The sequence below is a fragment of the Ochotona curzoniae genome, unplaced genomic scaffold (assembly GCF_017591425.1).
Source record: "Ochotona curzoniae isolate NIBS_2020 unplaced genomic scaffold, NIBS_Ocur_1.0 contig_2210, whole genome shotgun sequence".
Classification (NCBI taxonomy): Eukaryota; Metazoa; Chordata; class Mammalia; order Lagomorpha; family Ochotonidae; genus Ochotona; species Ochotona curzoniae.
Genome location: NW_024465369.1, coordinates 35,286,062 through 35,301,874, shown reverse-complemented (window position 1 = coordinate 35,301,874; position 15,813 = coordinate 35,286,062). Strand labels below are relative to the sequence as shown.

The window sequence follows — 15,813 nt, the reverse complement described above, 5'->3', positions numbered from 1 at the left end:
GAATCCACTGCTAGACTAAATACCCCTGGTCTTTAGAAGGTTTTTATGTATTTTTTAGCCAAGTTAAAATACATAAAGGGTGTTTTAAACAGTTCATAGGAAGTGGAATTAAATATATATGTGCACACACAGGTTGACAAAATCAGCATGTCACTACCTATATACTGTTTGGTAATTTGCTTTTGACTTGATAATATTTAATTAGTTTTATGATGTGATTAACCATTCTTTTCCATGCAGGCTTTCTGATGTCTGTATAGTGCTACATCCTACTATGTACCTTGGTTTAATAAACCTCACTCGATCATTGGATTCATCTCTAGATCTTTGCTATTGTTGATAGTGCAGTGATATATTCTTGTAACTAAATATTTTGGTATCTCTAAATATTTTCTTTGGATGAATTCCTAGAAATGAAATTTCTTTACTGCACAGTAAACTATGGATCATATAGCTACTGCCAAACTGCCTTCCAGAAAATTCTTACCAACTTACATTCCCAGAAGGAGTCCATTAGAGGTCATCAAGGACCAGCACATTTCGAGATGTGATTTTGTTTCATTGTTAGGGAAGTGAACTTTATAATCTGACAGATTTGGGATTAAATCCTGACTGTTATACTCATTAGCCCCAGAATTGGGATTTTTTTTAGAGTTCCAAAATCTCTGAGGTCTTGTCTGCTATATCTACACCTTTCAGGATTACTGTCAGAGACAAAAAATTTAAATTTCTAGTACTGTATGACACAGTCTTTATGTAAAATGTCAATGTCTTATGAGTGGAACTCTTTGCTGAAGATCAGGAATCACTCAGGCTGTCACCAAGTTTTGGTTCTGGTTGGTTTACATTTACTCACCCAAGTAGCTTCTACACTTGGAGGATGACAAAGTCAAGATAAGTTTTATTTGTACTATCAAAAAGAATGCACTTGGACTTTTTCACAGGAGTATAAAAATTTATGGCAATATCATCTCACTATGTTTTTTTAATGCCTTCAAATTCTTTTATAAAACGTTTTATTTTTGACTGGTTAACTCCTGTGGCAGCCTTTCATAGACAGGAAATTGAGTTCCACAGGGCAGCAGCTTGCTTAGGGTCAGCACCCCAGTAGCATTTACAGACTGGGACACTGAGGAGTGTCACTCCCTGTGTTCATCTGCCTCCCCAAAGAGGAAGAAGCAAGAAGGAATTCCGGCTATGTTCAGGATGACTAGTACTTGGTTTTCACTTCTGCCCGGAAACAGGTCACGGGCATAACAGAAACATGCTTGTATAATTAACAATAATACTGTGCATTTGAAGATCTTAGTTCTTCTGAAATCCTAAAATAATTTTATGACTATCTTACACATCTTTTATTTCATTATATTACAATTCAGCCACTCTCTAAAAAGATTATAAAATGTTTTAAAAATTAACAGTTGTGGGCCCGGCGCATTAGCATAGTGGTTAAAGTCCTTGCCTTGTACGTGCCGGGATCCCATATGGGTGCCAGTTCTAATCCTGGTGGCCCTGCTTCCCATTTAGCTCCCTGCTTGTGGCCTGGGAAAGAAGTCGAGGACGGCCCAAAGCTTTGGGACCCTGCACCCATTTGGGAGACCTGGAAGAAGTTCCTGGCTCCTAGCTTTGGGTTGACTCAGCTCCAACCGTTGTGGTCACTTGGGGAGTGAATCAGCAGAGGGAAGATCTTCCTCTCTGTCTCTCTTCCTCTCTGTATATCTGACTTTGCAATAAAAATAAAATAATTTTTTTTAACAAAATTAAACAGCTGTTAGTATAAACAGACTATCACCTGCTTTCAATTTCTCTGTGTCGTAACTCAAAGCCAAAACAACCACTTAGCTAGAATAGGCACTTGGTTGCATATACATGTGTATCTATGTACTTTGTATGTTTGTGTTTATATGTGCCTACTCATTTCTCAGCTAAATTTCCTGCAAAATTGCCACCATTTCCCATATGCCCTAGTTTAATAGCTGAATTCAGCAGACACCCATTAGTTGCACACTAATGGTGACTGTTGTGGTACTAATGCATGCCAGAAGGTAGGCCTGATCCAAATGGTTTCTCTTTTGCCTCAGGCCCCCTCCCACCACCACCTCCAATAAGCAGAAATGGCAGCACATCGCGGGTCCTTCCTGCCACCCCTCAGTTGGCGTCCAGAAGTGGAATCGATAGTCCCAGGAGTGGGCCCCGGCCTCCTCTTCCTCCTGAGAGGCCTGGTGCTGGGGCACCTCCACCACCTCCACCATCAACATTGATTAGAAATGGCTTCCAAGACTCCTCATGTGAAGGTATGTGTGCTTCCCGTGCTGGCATCAACGCTTCTTGTCCCATCATCGTTACCAGATTACTCTGCACTGATCTACCTGTAACCATCTGAAGGCCCATCATGGCTGTAAGTCAAAAATAACAGTCCTCCTCCCTTACCTCCCAAGAAGACAGATCATTTTTCTCTGACCTGTTCTTAGTTTGGGTTTCATTTTGGTTACCTTTGCAGAGATTCCAGAATTCTGAAAAGAATCATTTTTGTAGCTCACAACAAACTACTTAGAAATGTAGAGAGCAAATGTCACCTCAAGAGCCTGCAGATAGTAAGCCTCTCACCTCTGCTCTGGTTATCAGCATGGTCTCACTTAGTCTTGGGCCTATTTGTGGGAAAATACAGATCCTATACTTAAGCCCCACTTCTGAGGCAGACTGGCTGCATCATAATCCTTTGAGTTGGAATCACTTGGCTATATCTGATCAATGTACAGATCAGTGATATATGCAGCTTTTCTGTAGCCTTCTGGACATAAAGCTAGAAGTAATTTCTTTAGTCCTCTCTAGATTTCATCTGTGCCCTTCACTGCGTAAGTCTTGAGAGCAGGTGGTTACTGACAACTCTTTGTTTCTCCCCCAGATGAGTGGGAAAGCAGGTTCTACTTCCACCCAATTTCTGATTTGCCACCTCCAGAACCGTATGTGCCAACAACCAAAAGTTACCCCAGCAAATTGGCAAGAAATGAGAGCCGAAGTGAGTATTTCTGCCAGGGCTTTTGGCAGATTCCTACTTAAATAGCCTGGGTTATGTGTTGGTCCATATGGGAGTTCCAGGCCTCTTAATATGGAATATGATGGGAAGCCCATTTGGAGCTGCCTAAATTTTTGTCAGTTCCTTTTCTACATGGAGGAGGAAACTGAAGAGACCCAGAATGCTTGCAGGAAATGGTTAATGTGTTATTGGAAGTATTACTTATGATTATTTTGCTTTTTGAACAGTTTTCCTTCATTTTCATTTGAGACAGTAAAGTAGAGCCACCTTCTAATTTTACTAGTTTTGCACCTGGCAAAACATCTTATTTATTATAATGAAAATTCATTGTAACTGCCTTTTAAATGTGTTACAATCATATCTTAACAGTATTATATGTCTGTTCACAAAACAGGCATTTTCATTTTGTCAGTTTTTATCCATACAATTCTGATTTGCTGTATAGTTATGATGGGACAGTGTAGTTTTTCATTGGTGGGGTTCACGTGACTTAGTAAACATGTCCCCAGTCTCTCATATGGCTTCTGTTTCACAGGAGTCCATCATCAAGTCAGCATCCTTTTTGCTAACATATATATAAAGTTTGCCTAGGAAGTAATCACTCTTGGTATTGAATAAATGTGACCAAGAGAAATTAGACAAACTGGAGTTTCACCACAACAAATATAAAGGCCTGAGATAGTGTAAAATACACATATGCCATTGATGAAGTTCAGACCTGCAGCAGCCTTAGCATCAGAACCAAATGCCCAAACCAAAAACCTTTAGAGAAAAGGTGTATAAGCAAGTCATCCTGAGGCCACAAGGTCCACAGCAGAGCACTTGATACAGACACACACAGAGCCTACTGATTCTGAACACTCAGTTCTCTCACAATTTCTGATTGGTAGCTAGCAGCCTTGTAGCAGAATAATAGTAGTTCAAGAAAAGATTGATTAGTGGCAGAATCACTGACATCAGTGAGCAGTGACAGATGGCAGCCTCAGGTCACAGGCAGAGAGAGGTACCCAGGGTTGTGCTGCGTGTTAAGGCACAGGACAATCACCTGATGTTTTCATTTTGTTAAATCGATTCAGGCTGTGCCTTGTGTCTATTGAGAATTCAAAGAGTTAGAAAACGTCTTAGGGAATTTTTCATGAACAAATGCCAGAAAGAAAGAAAACATTGCTACTTGCCTTAATCCCTGGAAAAACTCATTTATGTGGAATTCTGTATTCCTACACAGTATCTAATAAATAGGTATAAAGAAAATCATCCAAGGACTGGTAGTTAAAGTTTTGATGAAAAATAAATTTGCACATGGAATAAATATTCTTGAGTATAGTATATGTGTGTATTTTCATCAGAAGAGGGGCTTCTTTCCTCTTAGACTCTAATGAATATAGTTAAAAAATATGTTCACATAGACTAGTGACTATGTGACTTTCCCTGACTTTTTTCTTTAAAGATTAAATTTTTATTTGAAAGTCAGAACTATAGAGAGAAGAGACATAGATGTCTTACCTCTATTGGTTCACCAACCCCCCAAATGGCCACAATGACCAGAGCTGAGCTAGGAATTTTTTCCAGGTCTCCTACATATGTGTAGCAGCCCAAGCACTTTGGAGCAACCTCTGCTGCTTTCCCAGGCCATAATCACACAGCTGGACTGAAAGTGGGGCAGCCAGAACTTGAGCTGATGCCCATATGGCACTAAAGGTACTATGGTGCCAACTCCACTTTTCCTGACTATTTACATTCTCAAGCTTGTATTATTTATATGTTTAAATCAATAACAGAACCAATTTCCCCTTACCCCCCCCCCAAGCTTTTAACTTAATAGCTGAATTTCATTCCCTAGGCTCCTTTGAGATGCAAGTAAACAACCTGAGGACTAGAACTATGGATTGTTCCCTAATGCATCTTCCTAAGTGGTGCTGTGACTGGGACATAGTAGGCATTTAGGAATGTGCTTTAAACTAGTGAATGTCCACTGTCCCCACAAATAATTTTGCAGATATAAGTACTTCTGGCCTTAGGCATATTACTATTTCATAATGACAACAGACCATATGTGTAACACAAGTAAATAAGGTATTATTAAGAACCAGAGGGCCTGGCATGATAACCTAGTGGCTAAATCCTTGCCTTACACCTGCCAGGATCCCATTTGGATACCCATTCACATCCCAACTGCTCCACTTCCTTCTGGCTCCCTGCTTGTCGCCTGGAAATGCAGTGGAGGATGGCCCAAAGCCTTAGGACCCTGTACCTGCATGGGAGACCCAGAAGAAGTTTCTGGCTTCCGTTCAGCTCAGCTCCAAGTGTTGCAGCCACTTGGGAGTGAATGAGCAGATGAAAGATCCTTCTGTCACTCCTCTCTGTAAATCTGACTTTGCAATAAAATAAATAAATAAATCTTAAAAAAAAAAAAAAGAACGAAATGTTATTCTACTCCTATAGTACCTGGTCATTCCTGAGCAGTACAGGTAACACTTTGAGTGCTGTCTCATTACAGCTGTGGACAAGGCCAGCCTTTGGCTACCATTAGTGGATGTTAACTGATGGTCACAGTCATAACAGATTGTCTAAATCCAGACAATGCTCTTCACAGGAAAAGTCTGGCTGGGAAGGGGAAAGGAAGAGGCAGGGGTGATAGAATCCCTGTCTTTGCTCCAAGATTTGTTTCTGTCTCAGTAGTCCCTAGGTAGACCACCCAGGTTACTGTTAAGCTGCCTGCAAGGAATCTGCCATGCTATTCCACTGACTCTCAAAGCACTTAGCATGCAGACTACTCCACCGACATGTGCCCCTGGCAGACCTGCTCACAACATCTCAGCACTTGTCTCCATATCTAATACATGTTAGAGCCTCAAAAATGTGTATCGGACAAATGAAATTTTTTAATGTGAATGGATTTTAAACCTACTTATAGTGCATAGAAAGCCCACTAATATGCATAGCTTTAAAAAAAAAAACATACCAACAGAGTGAAAGGGAAAATCACAGCATAGAGGAAGATATCTGGAAATTATGCATCAGATAAGGAATTAATATTCAAAATATATAAAAAATAAATACACAAAAACAACTCAGTTAAATATATGAATAGACATTACTTTGAAGAAATGCAGATGACCATCAACACATGAAAAGATGTTCAATATAAGTAATCTGTAGAGAAGTACTAATAAAAACAGTAGTAAAATAAAACATTGTTTATTCATCACTTCTACTATCTCATTCATGTCAGTTTACAGCCTTGCTCAGAGTTTCCACAATGAGAATATAATTTTCTACCCAAAACTCACATTTTCTCTGTTTGCTCATCTAGGTGGATCCAATCGAAAAGAAAGGGGTGCTCCGCCTCTACCTCCCATCCCAAGGTGATCTTTACCTGCTCTTCTGGACCCGGGCCCTGACAGCTGCTTTTGTTGTTGCTATATGAGAATTGTACACACACTCCACCCCCTTTGCTTCCCGTGACCCCTTACATTAGCAGGAGGGGCAAGGGGAGAAGGGAGAACAAAAAAAATGGGTGTGCCAGGGTGGGGATAGGGAAGAGATGCACCTAGCTTGTTACAATGTACAGATTCTCAAAGCCATTTATTGCTTGCTTCAGCTGCAGCAGCCAGGGCTGGCTGCTGGGAATCCATAGCTTTTGCAATAAGTAGGCAGAGACAAATCAAGACCCAGCTTTTAGTCAACCAAATTCAAACAGACACTGCTTTTTGGCTACAGGCTGTAATTATTAAAATCCCAGAGAGCTGTTTCCTTCCATGTCTTTCTTTGCATGCTTGGCTTCCTAGCTGTTTTCATCAACCACAGACCACCTGAGCAAACTGCTGAGCAAGGGCATACATGAAACTTTTGCATGTACAGGATGGCCAATCTTGGGCCGTTTGAGATAGATTTGAGAACACACCTGTCCAGTAAAAATAAAATGTGAGGTCCAGGCATAATTTTAAGATAATAATAGTTGGGGTTGTATAAAAGGGTTTTTCTAAAAAACAAAAAGTGAAATTAACTATATTTACCCCATACATTCAAAATATGAATGTACCTGAAATTGGTATAAAATTATTAATGCTATATTTTACCGTTTTTGGTACTAAGTGTTCAAAATTCAGTGTGTATTTTACATTACAGCACATTTCTACTTGGACTATTTATGTGTTAAATGTTCAATAGCCACATGTGGCCGATGGCTACCACATTGGACAGCACAAATTTGGAAGATGGAAACTAATGCAAAAATCTCATTTCAAAAACCAAAAATGCAAAATGAGTTTTAGCAATTCAAGGGGACCTAGAAATAAAGTGAGGAAGCAGTGCCTTGTTTGGCAGACAGCCTGACTATAGATTTTGGTCTCTTAACTTTCCATCTTCCCTTAACATCTGTGTGTAAGTGTTGCTCACAATACCAACGTCAGAAACTAATCCAATAGGGCTTAGGGTCACATGGAATAAAGCCATTGGCAAGAAACTAAAAGTCTGTCAGAGCCTCTGGCCTCAGACCCAGCGGACTCACTCTTCGGTTGGATGCCTGTGCTGTGCGATTCCAAGCTGCCTCTGTTCTTCTCAGGCTGAGCAAGCTCATTAAGGGCCCTGATATGGTAGGAGAGTCAGGCAATGATATCCAGTAGAAACATGGAAGAAGAGAAGAGATTTGAACTGATGGGCAAAACTCAAAAGACACATTCTGATGCCTGCTCAGTTAAGCAAACTGGGGAGACAGCACAAACTGGAGGGCATTTGTTTTGAGTCTTTTCGGGGGGAAATATTTGTCTTGGATCTATGCAAATAAAGCTTCCACTTAAGGGCCATAGAGAAGAATCAGACTTGCCTTTTTTTTTTTTTTACATGATTTTGTTTACAAAATTTTACTAGGACTTTTAAATCTAGCTATAGAATTGGAAAAAATCCATTTAGATGTTTTATATGGTTTATTATGTTTAAAATTACCATTGCTTATTTTTTAAAAGCATACAACCACATGTTTATGTATATCTATCTAGCTTTGTATCATGACTTTAGTGTATTCATGTAATATTGAAGGATGCTAATAAGAAGTCAATCCAAAGAAAAATCTGAAACATGCATTCCTATTTATGGAATAAATAAATGTTTCATTTATGTAAAAGCAAAAGAACTTAAGAGTTTTGACAAATAGGATATCTAATAAATTATGAAGTTACTGATTTGGGTATATTGTATTTTTATAATATTCCTGGCCAAAGTCCTGAGCTAAGTACACCAGAGAATTTCTTTCTCCCCTCTACTACCCATCTGTCTTTGATACAGTCACAGGGACTCTTGATTCATACAGAATCAAGAAATATAAAAATGCAACATGATTGGCAGAATATTTTAAAAAATATTTTATGTTTACTTTGTCTCTGTCTCTCCTCCTCTCTGTGTATCTGCCTTTCCAATAAAAATAAATAAATCTTTTTAAAAAATTAATAAAAATATTTTATGTTGAACATTTGGTAATTTAGTGGTATTTTACTTTGAATTCTTTGATGTAAAAAGTGATAAACATTCTTGTAAATAAACCCAATGACCTATTTCACAAACAACACGGTTTGGCCTTTCTAGCAAATCTGGGAGAGAAAAGGCTGACTTAAGAAAGGTGGACCTAAGTGTTGTGAGGAATAAAAAGAATTGAGTAACTTGCATATCTCAACTTTGCAGCTACCCACAGCACGAAGTTGCCATGCATGCACAATGTTTTTGGCTATGCATTTTGAAAAGACTGTTTCACACACCTGCAGCCTTCCTTTGAAGGTTAGCATCCTTATTGCATCTGGTTCTTAAGAGAAAGTTCTGTGCTAACATCTTCCAGCTATGGTAAACCATTAAGATGAGTGTTTTCCTCCCCTAAAATCAGAGCTTATATGTGTGTTTTTCACATAAAGTTTCCAGATAAATGGATTTGAGATGCAATACAGTATTTTTAAAATTTATATATCATTTTATATTGAAATGTATTACAGTATTAAAATGCAGTGTTCAGTATTTATTTCACTATGCATTTTATTTAGCAAAAGCAGAGAAAAATGTTTAATCCAATGGTGCCTTTGTGATTTGAAAGAAATTGACTTTTTATGTCTAAACAGATTACTTGCATTTGTAAAAAGTTAGGCCTTTATATTTTAACTTGTAATACCAATTTTGTTATTGTCAAAGTGCCTAGGATTTTGGCATGAAATTAATCTTTCCCTGTTTATAGTCAGGGACTGAAGAGGGAGAAAACAAATGTGTTCATACCATTGCACTATGTAAACAGACACATTTTGGTATCTGTGACATCAGGATCATTTAAGTCACAGGGTAGAGCCTACCCTCATGTCTGTGTCTTTGTAAGTTAGCACGACAATAAATAAAAGTAGAATAATTATGGTGTCAGCTGGTGGTTTTCTTTTAAAATTGTCTATGTAAATACAAACAAGAAAGTAGTGTCTTCTGTTTCATGCTGTGGGAAAGGAAGATAAACAAGAAGAAAATCCATGGGGCCAGCATTGTGGTTTAGCAGGTAAATCCGTGTGTGATGCCAGCATCCCATATAGGTGCCATTTGGTATCCCAGCTGCTCCACTTCCCATCCAACTCCCTGCTAACAGCCTCAGGAAAGCAGAGGAAGGTGGTCCCAGCCCATATGGGAGACACCAATGAAGCTCCTCAAACCCAGGCCTCCCATATGGAATTGTGGGTATCCAAAACTATTTTAACTACTGAGCCAAACACTCACCCCAGAGCTAGATTTTTTTTTACTCTCTTTTTAAGATTTACTTATTTTAGTTATGCAGAGAAAGGTACACACAGGAGAAACAGATCGTTTATTCACTGGTTTACTCTCCACACAGCTGCAATGGCCAGAGTTGTGCCAGGAGCTTCTTCCAGATTTCCCACTTAGGTGCATGGAGCCGACCCCCTGGGCCATGCAGGTGTGGCAGGGACTTGAACCATAATGCATAGTAGCACAAAGCTAGATTGGAAGCAGAGGCAAGACTTAAACTCAGGCACTCCAATGTGAGATGCAGCTATCCCTGGGCAGCAAACTACTGCATCACAACACCTTCCCCAACCTATTCCTTATATACAAAATGGAAAACTGACAGCATCAACATGTCACTTAGCACAGTAGCCTGACAATATCAACACTCAAAGTCACAGCCACTATTAAAGTAGGAAACAAATGTCTATATAATGATCACAAAAATGCTTAGAGCCAATCAACTAAAAGGGGACTTCCTGGTGAATTTTAAAGAAAATGAGCTCTAGCTTTAAAAAGTATTATCATGTTCACAATTAATATAGGGCTTCCTGAACAGCCATCTTGCTACCCTACAACCTCACATCTCATGTAATGCCTGTCTGTGGAGCTGCATTTGACATATCCATGTTTCTCTTGCTGCAACTGTTTGAAATAGCCTATACATCAATATTATAGCATAAATTCCTTTCTCTTAAAATGCTACTTCCATTATTACACAGGTACATTTATGGAATACTAATTAAGCTCTATTTATGCAACTTCTGTTTTCAGGGGGCTTGGCTGCTCCTTCTAATTACTTTCATATCTGTATTTTAAAATTTTTTTCATTTAAAAGAAAAATTTACAGAGGGAAGGAGAAACAGAGAAAGATCTTTCATCTGTTGATTCACTCCTCATCCAATCTGAAGCCAGTAACCAGGATCTTCCTCCAGGTCTCCCACATGGGTTCAGAAGCCCTAATGCTTTGGGCCATCCTTTACTGCTTTCCGAGGTCATAAACAGGGAGTAGGATGGGAAGTGGAGCAGCCAGGGCTTGAACCAATGCCTGTACAGGATACCAGCAATTGCAGGTGGGTATTAACCTGTTGAGCCACCGTGCCAGCCCCCTGTATCTGTATTTTAGCTATGATTTTATATTATTTTTTAGGATTTTTTTGTTGTTGTTATTTATTGGAAAGGCAGATATACAGAGAAAAAAGGAGAGACAGTGAGAAAGAGCTTCTATCTGCTGGCTGGTTCCCTCCCCAAGTGGTTACAACAGACGGAACTGAGCCAACCCAAAGCCAGGAGGAGCTTCTTCTGAGTCTCCCATGGGGGTGCAAGGTCCCAAAGCTTTGGGCCATCCTCTATTTCTTTCCCAGGCCACAAACAGGGAGCTGGATGGAAAATGGAGGATGCAGAATATGAACCAACACTCATATGGGATCTTGAGCATGCAAGGCAAGGACGTTAGCCACCAGTCTGCTGCGCCAGGCTGAAGCTTTTTATTTTCAAGTAGGACATCTAAATTATCTAAAGCTTAAGACCTCACTAACAAGGGATGGGTCATGTTAGGCTGGGCCATGACACTAACCAGCATATGAGAGAACCAGGTCTGGGGGCAGATTCTCAGGGGGTATATGTGGGCTCACTCCTGTGAAACTGCAGTACCCACTGGTTTGCTCAAGAGCTGGAGGTGGTGACAGACTGAGCTAGGTATGACCATGGAACTCACTGATACTCATGTCAACTGGAGTTGGAAAGAGGCCAGGCTAGTCCAGGATGCATCACCTGCAGGCACACCCAATGACTGGGTAAGCAGCAGGCCTGGCCACAACATTCAACAGCTCAAACAAAAGGTCAAGACTGGGAGACAGACTGTGCCAGACAGAGGCCTATCATCTACTAGCATGCATGAGATCTGGGTTTGGTAGTGGGCCTGGTGGGGGAATTTGGGGAACTCCTGTAGTGGGCTGTAGCTTCCATTTGTGAGCATGTGATTCAGGTCTGTGTATTAGTCAGGCTAGGCAAAGCTGCCCTATTTGTCAGCAGGTGTGTGGGTTAGGTTTGGGGTCAGTGGGGAGGCAGACTGGCCAGGGTTGGGTCAAATCATAGCACACTAGCATGTACAGGAGCCAGGCTGGAGTGTAGGTCATACTGGGCTAGACTATCAAACTTACCAGTTTGCATTAAAGCCAAAGATGGGGCAGGCTGAGCAGGGCTAGGCTGCAGCACCCACCAGCAAGAGTTGGGACTGGGGGTGGGCCAGGCCAGGCTGTAGTATCTAATGGCAAGGGCCGAGCCAGGGGTTAAGCCATGCCAGGCTGGGTCGTAGCAACCACTGGCACACACAGCATTTGTGGCTGAGAGGAGGTCTGGTCAGGAAGCTAAGGGGATGTTCATGATGGGCTGTGGTTCCAACTGGTAAGCATGAGAGACAGGATTGGGGGCAGACCATGCTGAACATGGCTGCAACATCCCTTAGCATGTGTGCAGGCTGTCTTGAGTGTGCCAGACCAGGCTAGGCTCTAGCACCTACTAGTACTCAAAGAAACAGAATGGGTATGAGACAGGCTGGGCTAGGTTGCAGCACCTGCTGATCCACATGAGAGCCAGGTCTGGAGGTGGAACAGGTGGAGCTAGGCTGTAGTACCCACTGGTTAGAACCAGAATGAGTGCAGGTGGGTCTGTCAAGGTCATAGTGCCCAATGGTGAAATTCAGGACTGAAGGTGGGCCAAGTCAGGCTGAGCCAAACACCCACCAGCATGTATGAGATCCACAAATTTAAGCTGCTCTTATAAGGGAGCTTAAGGAACTTCCCTATTAAGACAAAGCCCCAACTGGTAAGCTCAAGAACCAAGGGCATGAGCACTCCAGGCCAAGCCTGACTGTGTACCCATCATCATACATGTGGATCAGGTCTGAGGGCGTACAGGCTTGGCCAGTTTACAATACCTGCTGGCAGGTGCGAGTGTCAGGATGGAGTGCAGGCCAGCAAAGGTCAGGATGCAACACCTGCCAGTTCAATTCAGACCAGGACAGGAAGCAGGCCAAGCAGAACCAGGCTGCAGCACCCACTGCAAATTCCAACGTGAGACAAACCATGCCAGATTGTGCCACAGCACCAACTGGCACACAAAAGACCTCAGGCTGGGAGTGAACCTGTTGAAGGCTGGGCCACTGCTCCACTGGGGCGTGTGAGAGTTAGGACTGGGAGCCCCAAAAAGTGCAGAAAAAGAAACTGGGTTTACAAATATATTTAATGAAATAATAAAGGAAAATTTCCCTAATCTAGAGAAAGAATTGGGAAACAAGATCCAGGAAGAGCACAGAACTCCCAACAGGTCCAATCAAAAGCAATCTTTACCAAGACACATGATCATCAAGCTCTCTTCAAATGAACATAAGGAAAATATCCTTAAATGTGCACGTGAAGGGCCCGGAGTGATGGTGTAGTGGTTAAAGTCCTCGCCTTGAATGCCCGGGATCCCATATGGGTGCCGGTTCTAATCCCGGCAGCCCCGCTTCCCATCCGGCTCCCTGCTTGTGGCCTGGGAAAGCAGTCTGGGATGGCCCAAAGCTTTGGGGACCCTGCACCCACTTCGGAGGCCTGGAAGAGGCTCCTGGCTTCGGATTGGCTCAGCTCCAGCCATTGCAGCCACTTGGGGAGTGAACCATCGGACGGAAGTTCTTCCTCTCTGTCTCTCCTCTCTGTATATCTGCCTTTCCAATAAAAATAAAATAAATCTTTTTAAAAAATGTGCACGTGAAAAAAATCAACTGACATATAAAGGAATGCCAACTAAACTCACAGGAGATCTCTCACAGGAAACTACAGGCAAGAAGAGAATGGACTGACGTAGTCCAGATTCTAAAAGAAAAAAATTGCCAGCCTAGGATAACACATCCCCCGCAAAACTTTCTTTTGTCTTTGAAAATGAAATAAAATTCTTCCACAGTAAAGAAAAGTTAAAAGAATTTGCCTCTTCCAAACCTACCCTACAATTGATACTTCAAGATGTTCTCCTGACAGAGAAGAGGAATAGCGCCCACCAAAACCAAAGGCAAAAGTGAAGAACATCCAAGTAAAATAACAACAGAAGACTAAACCAATGAACAACCCATTCCTAAAATGACAGGACCAAAGTACCACCCATACATATTAAACTCTGAATGTAAATGGCTTAAGCTTGATCAAATGGCATAGATTAATAGACTGGATTAAAATACAAAACCCATCTATTTGTTGTCTAGAAGAGACACATTTCACCAACAAATCAGCGGAAACTATATCGCATGGGTTTTGATATTTTCTCTTAATTTCATCTCTTCAAAACACTTTCTTCTGATTAAAATCTCTAATGACTCATAGGTCATACAGTAGCATCATTTTCTGCAAGAAGGTTCTTGATTTTCATTTCTTCAGCTACACGTTAGGCATTTAGTAGCATATTATTTAACTTTATGGCATCATAAATTTCTATTTTTCCTTCTATTGTTGATTTTGTATCATGACTTTTCATTTGAGGGGATGTTCAGTAGCTGTGAAATGGAGACTAACATATCCAGATGTGAGGATACAATGTAGTAAGCATTTCTACTTCCAGACAAAGATGGACTTGCAATGAAACTGTTTACTATATCTTGACAATAGGATTCTGGACTTTCTGCCATTGTCCATGCCTGAAATGATGGACATATGACTGTGTATGAAGAACTATACTTTAGTAATGATATAGAGGAACTAGGTTGGGGGAAAGAAATTGGGGCTGGGATAAGGGAAATACCAGGAGCCTATGGAACTGTATCATAAAATGATAATAATAATAATAAATGTAAAATGTGAAAAAATAAAAGGCATAGTTTCTGCTTTCAAGTTGAAAAAAAATTGAGAGTTCTGTTTGACAATGTGAACTGTTGCTTAACACTACTAACTATGCATTTCAAAACAGAAAGGTTAATAAATTTCATGGTACTTTTAATCACAATAAAAAAATTTACATTGATCACCAAACTCAGCTGATGCATTCCCCTCATATTGTGTGTAACATCCCTGTTTCTGCCAAAGGAGAAAGAGCACGCAGCAATAGCATTATACAGTCCTGCCCAGGGAGGATCAGCACACTGCACTGAGTGTACGTGCTGTTGTTAATGATTCAGTGTGCCTGCAAACTGTGACCTCTCTCTATACCATCATCCAGTGAGTTCCAGTAAACAGTTTTGACCCACAGCACTATCAAAAGGTGACAGCATGGATTCTCCCATAAAGAACTAGGGAAGAGGACCATACTGAATGTTTAAGCACAAGCAGGTGTTTTTTCTAATAGTTAAGATGCTAGTTAAGATACCAGCATCCCCATTTAAGTACCCGACTTTGTGTTCTGACTTCAGTTCCCAATACCAGGTTCCTGTTAATGCAGATTTTATGAAGCAGCAGGTGATGATGGCTTATATTATGTCACCAATAGGAGATATCTGGATTGAGTTTGTCTGCAGGCTTCAACTCAGCTCAACCTTATAGGCATTTTGGGAGTGAGGCAGTGGAAGGGAGTTCTGTCTGCCTATCTTCCTGTTTCTCCTTTCTTTTTCCCCCTCCCTCTTAAATAGTAATAAAACCAAATAAACTTTGAGCAGCTCAAGATGACTTTAAAAGAAATGATCAATAGCAGAAGCAAAAGATCAACAAAGATTCAGGCTTATAGAAGTTTACTTCCCCCAAAATTTATTTACTCAAAAGACACAGAGAAAGACACAAAAGAGATTTTCTATCTGCTAGTTGATACCCCAAATGGCCACAGTGGCTGGAATTGGGCCAGGACAAAACCAGGAACAGGAACTTCTTCAGGGTCCCCCAATATATTGGGCAAACATCAGCTGTTTTCACAGGCACATTAGCAAGAAGCTGAATCAGAACAGAGCAGCAGAACTTGAGGCAAACTCATGTCCATATGGGACACACTCCAGGTGGTGACTTAACCCTCTGCACCACAGCACCAACCCTTGATGACAGACTTGTGATGTGGTGAAAAGTATCGTA

General features: G+C 41.0%; 1 protein-coding gene across 2 annotated transcripts in view; it reads left to right on the top strand.

The window, feature by feature from the left end:
• LOC121150677 (WAS/WASL-interacting protein family member 1) overlaps positions 1-9,413 on the top strand; it is a 35,610-nt gene extending 26,197 nt beyond the window's left edge. The window contains exons 6-9 of one of the 2 annotated variants that reach the window (XM_040971742.1): positions 2,082-2,294; positions 2,906-3,019; positions 6,351-6,402; positions 6,845-9,413. In XM_040971742.1, coding sequence (XP_040827676.1) covers positions 2,082-2,294; positions 2,906-3,019; positions 6,351-6,402; positions 6,845-6,881 — 416 coding nt within the window. In that variant the 3' untranslated portion in view covers positions 6,882-9,413. Of the gene's footprint in view, positions 1-2,081; positions 2,295-2,905; positions 3,020-6,350 lie in introns of both variants that reach the window. The other variant, XM_040971743.1, reaches the window with a different exon arrangement.
• Positions 9,414-15,813: the final 6,400 nt, after the last annotated feature.